This window comes from Thamnophis sirtalis, unplaced genomic scaffold (assembly GCF_051295495.1).
Source record: "Thamnophis sirtalis isolate CommonGarterSnake01/CBP01778 unplaced genomic scaffold, rThaSir2_p1.2 scaffold_6, whole genome shotgun sequence".
Lineage (NCBI taxonomy): Eukaryota > Metazoa > Chordata > Lepidosauria > Squamata > Natricidae > Thamnophis > Thamnophis sirtalis.
In genome coordinates this window covers 7,544,135-7,554,363 of record NW_028261386.1, presented here as the reverse complement: position 1 = coordinate 7,554,363, position 10,229 = coordinate 7,544,135, and the positions used below count along the sequence as shown (strand labels likewise).

Genomic DNA, 10,229 nt, shown 5'->3' with positions numbered 1-10,229 from the left:
CTGCACAGCCATTTTGGTGAAGGGGCAGGGCTTCGGGGGGCAAAAAATGCTGTATTCAGTGTATAAGACACACCCAGATTTTCAGCCTATTTTTGAGGGGAAAAGGTGCGTCTTATACTCCAAAAATATGGTAATTTAACAACTGCAGATTCATTTTAAAAATGTGGCAAGAAAAGTCGTAAAATGGGGCAAAACTCACTTAACATCCTCACTTAGCAACATAAATTCTGAGCTCTGTTGTGGTCATAAGTCGAGGACTACCTGTGCTTTGCTCCCTTAGGGACACAGACACACTGTCCTTGGTCTAATTGGCACGTCTTTCTTCCCAAAGGAGAAAAGCCAAAGGTTTTATTTCTTCTTCTTTTTTTCAACTGGCTTATAAGCAGAGCTGAACAGTACAAAGAGCAGCATCGCGAGAGAAATTGCTAAGAAAGGGGCGTAGAAAGCAGATAGGGTCAAGCGTTCCTGCAGAGTCTGTGGACTCGGGACTTTAGCGTTGGAGAAATCCGTAAACAGGATGTGGGCCAGGCAAGCGACCACCGTTGTCGTTACGTGCGTTGCGTAGATAATCACAGGAGTCCGGATCCACTTGCAGTTCCCTGCATAAAAAAACAAACACTTTTTAAAAATAATTGCAGCCTTAGGTCAAAAAACCTCAAGTGTTTATTTTCTAATTTGCATACAAATGTAAATATTGGTAGACCTCAACTTATAACCACAATTGGGACGAGAACTGCTGTGCAGGTAAGACACCTCTAACAACCCTTGTGGTGTGTGTTCTGTTAAGATACAACCTGTTGTGCCTTAAAATGGCTTCTACTGTACAGCACAGTGGAGATGCCATAGTAACTCCCCTCCATACAGGGGCTACTTCTTGTAAGGGGGAAAATCCAGCATTAGAAATTATGTTTGGTCAGGACATTTTCGCCCTATATATAAATACCTGGACAATGCCGGGTTATCAATTAGTTCAGTGGTGGAATTCAATTATTTTTACTACCGATTTAGTGGGCGTGGTTTTGTGGACGTGGCAGGGGAAGGTTACTGCAAAATCCCCATTCACTCCCGATCAGCTGGGACTCGGGAGGGAAAGAATAGAACACCTTTTGATCTTCAAACCCCATTAGGAAATATTTGCATTCTTCTCTCCAAGGATGATTTATCGTAGTTTTGTGCCCACCCAATATCCTGCTCCCCTACTTCACACAAACTGGCACGCTTACCTTTCCAGAAGGCGTAGGCAGCAACGGGAAAGAAAAACAATTGTAGAAAACCTTCGCAGTAAAGGAAACACTGGAACCAGGGTTCTGGGTTTACCACCAATGGATCCTTGAATTTAGTTGCGTACCAGGTCAACGCATCGGTTAGCTTTAGGAATAGAGAAGATGGTTGGTGAGTTAGGAGGAGGAGAAGGGCACCTAAATCTTCCTTTTAATCTTCTATCTATGGTGGTGGTGGTGTGTAAGAGAAGCTGCGTAATAGAAACACTGCCCCATTTTAATGGTGGTTGGGAAACTGATGCAAAGCATGTAGGTAGAACTCGGCACTGGTTGGTTTGGCTAGTTTTGTTAGCATGAGGGAAGATGTTTACTTCTTTCTCAAACTATGTGATAGGCTTTGATTACAACTTTTACAGGCCAATAGAAGAGACTATCCATCAGTAAGGTTGAACTGAGGAGTTCTTGGTGCTCTCTGAGCTTCAGTGATTGCTTGCAGACATTTTATGATCAAATGAGGTAATAGCATCAGTGCGACTGAGTGTGTTTGCTCCCTGTTTATATACAGTAGTTTGCTCGGCCAATGTTGGCTCTTATTCTTGGTAGTTCTTTGGTTAGGGTATCAAGTAACTGTGTTGAGTGACAAGAAGAGGGCTCTCATACTAAAGACAAGATAACTTGAGGGGCTCCAAACCAGACTCCTCCTTCCATTCCCATTTATGGCCCTCCTGGTCTCTCTCTCTCTCTCCTATTCTTTCTCTAGTTGTGTTGGCAAAGCAGCCTTAAACAGGTCAGTTCTTGCCTTAAGAGCAGAGTTCACACAACAAAGCACCTGAGGGCAAGACAAGAAGCAATGGGTGAAAACTAATCAAGGACAGAAGCAACCTAGAACTAAGGAGAAATTTCCTGATAGATGAACAATTGATCAGTGGATCAATTTGCCTCCAGAAGTTGTGAATGCCCCAACACTGGACGTTTTAAAGAAGATGTTGGATATCCATTTGTCTGAAGTGGTGTAGGGTTTTCTGCCTAAGCAGGGGGTTGGTCTAGATTAGAAGACCTCCAAGGTCCCTTCCAACTCTGTTATTCTATTTTATTACATATGGTTAATTCCACCTTCTTGGACCACATCTCTCTTTTTTTGCCTCTTTCCTTCATCTTTTAAGACTGTACATCCACTTGAAGAATTAAACTGTAATCACAGCCTCCATCTTCATTTTTTCAGAAGGCTGCAACGGATGAGATAAAGAATAGACTTGTATTGATTTTTTTAAATCTCTCTCTCTGTGTGTATCTATCTATCTATCTATCTATCTATCTATCTATCTATCTATCTATCTATCTATCTATCTACCTACCTACCTACCTACCTACCTACCTACCTATCATCTATCTATCTATCTATCTATCTATCTATCTATCTATCTATCTATCTATCTATCTATCTATCATAGAATAGAGTTGGAAGGGACCTTGGAGGTCTTCTAGTCCAACCTCCCGTATAGGCAGGAAAGCCTACACCACTTCAGACAAACGGTTATCCAACATCTTCTTAAAAACCTCCATTGTTGGAGCATTCACAACTTCTGGAGGCAAATTGTTCCACTGATCAATTGTTCTAACTATCAGGAAATTTCTCCTTAGTTCTAAGTTTGCTTCTCTCCTTCATTAATTCTAGACATACCCTGTTCCTGCAATCGTTCTTCATGTTTTAGTCTCCAGTCCCCTAATCATCTTTGTTGCTCTTCTCTGCATTCTTTCTAGAGTCTCTACATCATTTCTACATCATGGTGACCAAAACTGAATGCAGTATTCCAAGTGTGGCCTTACCAAGGTATTAACACTTCTCATGACTTTGATTCTATCCCTCTGTTTATGCAGCCTAGAACCGTGTTGGCTTTTTTGGCAGCTGCTGCATACTGTTGGCTCTTATTTAAATGGTTGTCATCCATCTATCTATGTATCTATGTATCTATTTATCTACATTCCATCTATCTGTCCATCCATCCATCCTCTATTGCTAGATAATGTATGGATCAAATCCAGCTTTCTTTTAACTTCGATTCAAGAAGGTGCAAAGTTCCTTTCTAAAAGCAGAGTTCAGGGATGAAAGGGTTTAGCATGTAAGGTTCCAGGAAGTGGTCAAATGTAGATTTTATCTTTCTGCATACCAGAATTTATGATCTTTACTTATTTAGGGGTCAAGTTTATATGCCTCCCCCTCCCATCAAAGTGACTCTGGGCGGTATTCAATAAAACCAAGAATTTAACCATTTTGCAAACCTCTGCAAACAAGAAACCTAGTTAAAAGACAGGAAAGAGGTTTGCATACATTTTGATCCGTTTTTTTTTTTAGGTCAGATACACACAAACTGTTGTAAAATTGCTGGAATGAAGCCCAGCTTTTGCCCAGCTGGCATATTTGTACATTCTGACCTTTGCTACATAGAACAACACGTTTCCGAGTCTCAGAGTGTCGAAAGCGCGAATCTTGCTAATCCAGCCATGACATATGGATCTATCCCACACGCTGGATCCCCTCATCCAGAGCTGGATGGTCCGTGCAGCTTCCCCCATTCTTCAGCCTCTTCAGGCAGGAACGCGGAGCAAGTTTCCCGCACTTAGATGCGTAAATCCGATCCCAGATTCTTAAGCAAAGCGGATCCCAAAGCGATCTCTGCGGACCAGCTACAAAGAGGTCGGCGGTTCCCCTCTACTTACGCCGGCAGGGTAAACTCCAGGCAGCAACGGCTGCAGATTGAAGAGTAAAGTGAGCGGGACGTGAATGAGGAAGTAGAACGCGAAGATCCACTCGAGGACGCGCGGCGCAGCCATCGCCTCTTCGGAGGATCAGTCGTGCTGGCAAGAGCGGAAGGAGGGATCGCCTTGCTCTGCACCCATTGGCTCTCCCTGGAGTGGAAGGGGCCTCCTGGCCAGATGGCCACGCCCACTTCACCAGGCTTGTCCTTTTTGGCAGTGGGAGTGGTCTGCACGCCCCAATTTCGCCGCTCGGGCACTTAGTAGATCCATCTGGACCATTTCCCACGTTCCGCCGGATTTTCTTTTGGAGATCAGTCAACATTAGATGGGGAGCCTCGCAGTCTCTCTTAAATCAGCCGTAGTTGCAACAGCCCACTGTAACAACATTCTCAAAAGACAGAGGTCTTCAAACTTGGGCACTTTAAGACTTGTGGACTCTAACTCTCAGAATTCTCCAGCTCTGCTGGTTGGAGAATTCTGCTGGCTGGAGAATTCTGGCAGTTGAAGTCCACAAGTCTTAAAGTTGCCAAGTTTGGGGGCCCCTGCATTAAGAGTTGTTAACCTAATCTTGCCTAGCTTCTTCTCTGGTAATATGGTACTTGCTAACTAGAGCACCCAAAACATTTGCTAGACCAATTCTCAAATACAGTTCATTGGTGTGAAACCCGCACTGCATATGGAATTTTAATACAATTAAGCAAGTCCAGAGATATTTTCACAAGAACAGTGCTTTGCTCCTCTGCTTGCAAGAGAATATCTTATGCTACCAGGCATGAAATGTTGGACTTGCGCAACTTAGAACTACGCCGCCTTTGGTCTGACCTAAGGATAGTACATACAATTATCTGCAGTGTCTTATCTCTCCTACCTGTCAATGACTACTTCAGCTTCAACCTCAATAACACACGGGCAAACAATAGATACACACTCAAGGTAAACCGTTCCAAACTCAACTGCAGAAAATACGACTTCAGCAACAGAGTGGTCAATGCCTGGAATGCACTATGTGACTCTGTGGTTTCATCCCCAATCCCCCAAAACTTAACCTTAGACTGTCTACTGTTGACTCACCGCATTCCTAAGAGGTCTGTAAAGGGGTCTTGCATACCGTCAATGTGCCTACCGTCCCTGTCTTACTGTGCCTACTTATTTGTATCCATTTTCTGTATTCATAATTACGTTTATACTTATATCTGTTATCTTATACATGCTTGACAAAATAAATAAAATTAAAAAATAAGTTAAATTAAGATTGCTGGGTATGTAGGAATGCTTATAGAGCCGAGGTGGCGCAGTGGTTAGGGTGCAGTACTGCAGGCCACTTCAGCTGACTGTTATCTGCAGTTCAGCGGTTCTAATCTCACCGGCTCAAGGTTGACTCAGCCTTCTATCCTTCCGAGGTGGGTGAAATGAGGACCCGGATTGTTGGGGGCGATATGCTGACTCTGTAAACCGCTTAGAGAGGGCTGAAAGCCCTATGAAGCGGTATATAAGTCTAACTGCTATTGCTATTGCTATTGCTATTGCTTGCAATTTAACCATGCCTTGCATACCCTGAATAACCTGCACAAGTTGCATCCATACAATTGTGTACATCAGGGTGTACAATCTTGGCAACTTTTAAGATTTGTGGACTTGAACTCCTAGACTTCTCCAGCCAGCTTATGCTATGGCTTCTGGCAATTGAAGTCCACAAACAAGTTGCTAAGATTAGACACCCCAATCTACATGATCAGAGCATTTTTAATTAAGCAAGGAATGGTTAAACTTTCGGGCAAGCATGTCCACGCAGACCCAGCCAATCTTGCTTGGAGGTCCTTCCATCCCTGAAGGTCATCCAGAGTCTTAAATGTTGCCAAAGTCGTAACATCCCCTCCCCCATGTAGGTTAAAATTTTGGTTGATGACGAGTGTGGGAAGTCTGAAGTTGACTTGCTCTTCAACATTTTTGTGGACTCTGACAGTCTGGGCAGTCAGTAGAATTCTGGGAGTTTAAGTCCTCATCTCTTAAACTTGCCCATGTTGAGAAGATTGGACTTGGATGGTGGAGATCAAGTCTAGCCAACAGATGAATGAACCTTCCTGGTGGAAGAGGATTAACTGGATCTCAATACACAGTTACTTTGTTGCTGTTTTCTAGAGGATACTTTGGAGGAGGCTAGAACATGATGGATTCTGGTGCCCAAATCACGTGGAATATAATTAGCAGAATGAGCTGTGCTGGAGAAGTATCAACATGGCAAGAGTCAGTCTATATGGAAGCATATTCAGAAAAATTGATTCGGACCCACTTTTTAAAATGCACCAAGTCAACAATTAAGCAGCCACAACAGGAAGTTTATGGAAAGAGTTCTGTGCTTCTGTTAAACGCTGATGCGGCATTATTTTAGAATATTGTAGCTTTCTTTAAATTAACTGATTCCGCCAACGATCAAAAACACATCCATAATCAAACCTCTTTTTTGGTTTTTTAAAGGTGTTTGCACATATCTCAGCAGAAGAGGTCTCTTGGATGTCTGAGAAGGAAAGAGAAGCACTAAGAGATGCTCCTTTTAGCTGAAGTAATTTTGTTAAACAAGTAACATTTTATCAAAAGGTCAGAGGGGCCATTTTAGTGAAAGGAACCGGTTTTCAAATGTGGAAGGGCTTGAACACTTTGTATTGCTTTCAACTATTTAAAATACTTTGTATGTATTATACGGCTACTTTATCCAACCTGCAAGAAGTTTGATTACTGCTACATGGCAGTAAAAACCAATAGGAACTGCTAATGTTGCCATCTAATGGTGTTCATTTGGATGTTTTGTCCGAGTTGACAGTTGTCCAAGTTGTACAGTTGTACTGTAATAATTCACATGATTCTCAATTGCCATGGTAGCACAGTGGTTAGAATGCAGTATTGCACGCTAACTCTGCCCACAGCCGGGAGATTGATCCTAACTCAGGGTTGACCCAGCCTTCCATCCCTCCGAGGTTGGTAAAATGAGGACCCAGATTGTTAGTGGCAACCTGCTGACTCTGTCAACTGTTTAGAGTGCTGAAAAACAGTACAAAGTGGTATGCAAGTCTAGGTGTTACTGCTATTACTATTCTCCATGTTGCTACATTAACAGTTTATCAACAGAGAATGGGCTGACGTCGCAATAGCACGACGTGCGATCTTGGTGCTCCCAGATCACAGTTGATATTTCTGCCACTGGATAGTCCATTCGGATCTAAACCATCCCGCAGAGACGGTGATTGAGAAGAGCACCTCCTGCTGATCTCTGGGACACCGCAAAGTCCCTGAAAGATCCAGGAATAGCCTTTTTTCCAGTGACAGAAATGCAGCTAATGAAACTGCTGAAGTTGGGACAGCTCCGGAACGGGAAGAAAGAGAAAAGAGACATTGTGTCAAATTGGTGAGGAAATTTTATTATTAGAAAAAGAGACTACCCCCCAAAAAATTTAGTAAATTAAAATTGAAGATAGAAGACTGTAAGCGACGAAAGTTAATCTACATTAAACTTAGTGTGTTATCCTGTTTCTATTTTTTTTATGGATGGAATTTTGGGAAAGGCTTCCTATTTTTTAAACTGAATGGATTAATTTTTACTTCTTTTTTCACTTTTGCTTACACCTATAGATTAAAATTTTCCTTTTTTTATATAATGCTTGATTGGATTGATTGGATTGTTTTTGATCTCCACTTAAGGGTTTTTCTCTTTCTTAAGCTTGGAATATAAAGAAGATAATAGGATAATAAGAAGGATTATAAAGAGGTTTGTAACAACAGGAGGAAAAGCAGTTACACTGCCACTTAGAGGCTGGAGGCTGGATACATTGTTTTTTCTTCTTTCTCTTTGATCATTTGAGATTCAAAGTTCTTTCGGTTTGTTTACTGTGATAGTAGGAAAAGCACAAGTTGTTTATACAGGTGCCTTTTGGAAGTTCTATCACTAGCTATTGGAGGGAAGACAACATTTGGACTTGAAAGATAATAAATGAACCTGTTTGAAGTTTATTAAAATAGCCTTTAACCCTACAGTGGCAGTGCCTGCAAAATTGAAAGAATGGCGCAGCACGAAAAAGAAATTGTAACATTGTAAATGATTATATTTGAAATTCAAAATCTATTAGTTGTGACAGAGAGAATTGAAAAGAGATTGGAGAATATGGAATACAAAACAGAAAAATTTGATGGAAAAACTGAGGATGTTTATCAAATGAAGAATGTGGAGGACTGAGTTCAAAAAATGGAAGAAAAAAATAAGCAAAGAGATAAGAAATCTGTGGATACTTACAACAAAGTGAGCGTGGTTGGTAGTGGCAAGAGCGGAATATGGAAAGGGGAGAGAGATGGATTGGAACTCTACCCCAGACTTCAAAGCACAGAAGAAGAAAAGAGAGAAAAATTGACAGAGATAAGGAGATAAATCTTGACAGAAGCACCAGTGATAACCAAAGATAAGCTGATGGAAAGAGCAGAATCAGATGCTGGGTTTCGAGCTTTTATGAGATACGAAAGGAACACCATGTTGCGAAGAGAGGTTCACACAAGATTTATTAAGAAAGTAACTAGAATATTAATGCTACAAATGGCAAGAGATATAAGACTGCACTATTACTGGAAAGATACAGGTTGATGCAATGAAAATGTATAATAAAAACTAAGCTAAATTTAGTTTACTAGTAGTATGTATTAAATGAAGTGACAATAGTTATAGTTAAATTATGATTAATTATGATAACAATACATATAGATATATTAGTTTGATAATATGAAATAAAAAGTTTATCAACTGATGAAATATTATTGGGTATACATTTCATACTTGTCCTTGTTATTTACCGTGCTACTTGCCCCCAATGTACCACTGAATTATTACCTCTAATATGGTACTAATATGTCACTGCAGTTTGTCTCCCAAACAGAGTTGACAATGTATTAGCAAAGCAATATCACATACAGCTGAAAAAGTGTGAATATTACCGATCCCTGAGGTTCAGCCAAAATCTCAACAGTGCAGCAACCAGCTGCTGCAATGAAAACATTAAGATATAAGTGAACATAATCTTCCTTTCTCTTCATTTTAGGACTCAATAAGTTTATAGGAAAAATACAATGAGCCATTAATTTTAAAGGAGTTATAAAATATGCAGGTTTTCAGGAACTAGTATTGTTTTGTATGATTATTGCATAAAAATAAACATTACTTTGCTAAATAAAGGAAGATACTATAGTCTATAGTAGCCAAAATCAGAAGGATATGCTTATGTATTTTAATAAAAATTGATTGGAAAATGCATTGCTAAAGTATAGTTTTGAAACCAGTTGGCTACAGTGGTAAGAATTAGGTGCTTCCTCTCTCAGTTAAAATAGGTATATTTATTGGCTAACCTTTTGTCTCTTTACAAATGAGAGATCCCTGAAGAGGATACTCCTCTTTATTCAGGACTAAACACCACAGCTCCTTTATTTTCTCTTTGAATTTAGCTTCTCGTTCCCTCGTTGTCCATGTTTATTTTCATACACGTCTTCTACTTTGTCTGAATCCTTCTCAAAAGTGCGATGTCTAGCCCTTGAGTTGCCCATGAGTGAAGAAAAATCTAGAATTCTCACCTCGGTTAATATGGAAAATGCAACCTTAGTCTCAGTCCTGCAGCTACATTTACTTGCCAACTCTGAAGCGTCAGTCATAATGTAAGTAGTCCAGAGGGGGTATTCAGCCAGTTCTGACAGGTTCTGGAGAACCAGTAGCGGAAATTTTAAGGAGTTTGGAGAACCATCCCCGCTTATCTTCTTCTGTTGCCCTTTACAGGAGAACAGAGCTGGAAAGCAGGTTAGTGGGATGTGGAGGGAATGGGGATTTTGCAGTATCCTTCCCCTGCCACGCCCACAGAACCGGTAGTAAACTTTTTTGAATCCCACCACTGAAGTAGTCAGAGGTTCCAGTTATTCAACCAGCTGTCTGTGACCCGTCAATGGCCTCCTTTACATGCAACTTCATGTAACAAATCTTTGGAAGAGCCCAAATCCATTATTAATGAGTTGCATGCCCCAAATCAGTAGAAGGCTAAAACAATAACAACAACAATATAGTCACAGATGTTTGTTTGCTTGTTTGTTTCAAATGTCACATTTAATGTTTTCACCACTGTACTTCAAAATCTACATTGTACAAAGTGACCCGCAAGTGTGCCACATTTAATAGACCAACCTCTGAGATTTTACCTTTCATACCTGTCAGCCTCCGCTTTGCATCTGCTTCGG

General features: G+C 40.8%; 1 protein-coding gene across 1 annotated transcript; it reads right to left on the bottom strand.

Moving 5' to 3' along the window:
• Positions 1 to 298: 298 nt before the first annotated feature.
• LOC106548629 (sigma intracellular receptor 2-like) lies at positions 299 to 4,103 on the bottom strand. Its single transcript, XM_014066048.2, has 3 exons — positions 3,939 to 4,103; positions 1,224 to 1,368; positions 299 to 599 (listed from the first exon to the last, which is right to left on the bottom strand). Exons 1-3 carry the CDS (start codon positions 4,050 to 4,052, stop codon positions 349 to 351), a joined length of 510 nt encoding a protein of 169 aa, XP_013921523.2. The 5' UTR covers positions 4,053 to 4,103; the 3' UTR covers positions 299 to 348.
• Positions 4,104 to 10,229: the final 6,126 nt, after the last annotated feature.

What these genes read in the sequence shown, in the direction of transcription:
- LOC106548629 (XM_014066048.2), bottom strand. Translation starts at nt 4,052, where the DNA reads ATGGCTGCGCCGCGCGTCCTCGAGTGGATCTTCGCGTTCTACTTCCTC. An exon ending in CTGGAGTTTACCCTGCCGGC is followed by an intron (nt 1,369 to 3,938) that starts GTAAGTAGAGGG and finishes CTATTCCTAAAG; the next exon opens with CTAACCGATGCGTTGACCTG. An exon ending in TGCCTACGCCTTCTGGAAAG is followed by an intron (nt 600 to 1,223) that starts GTAAGCGTGCCA and finishes TTTTTTATGCAG; the next exon opens with GGAACTGCAAGTGGATCCGG.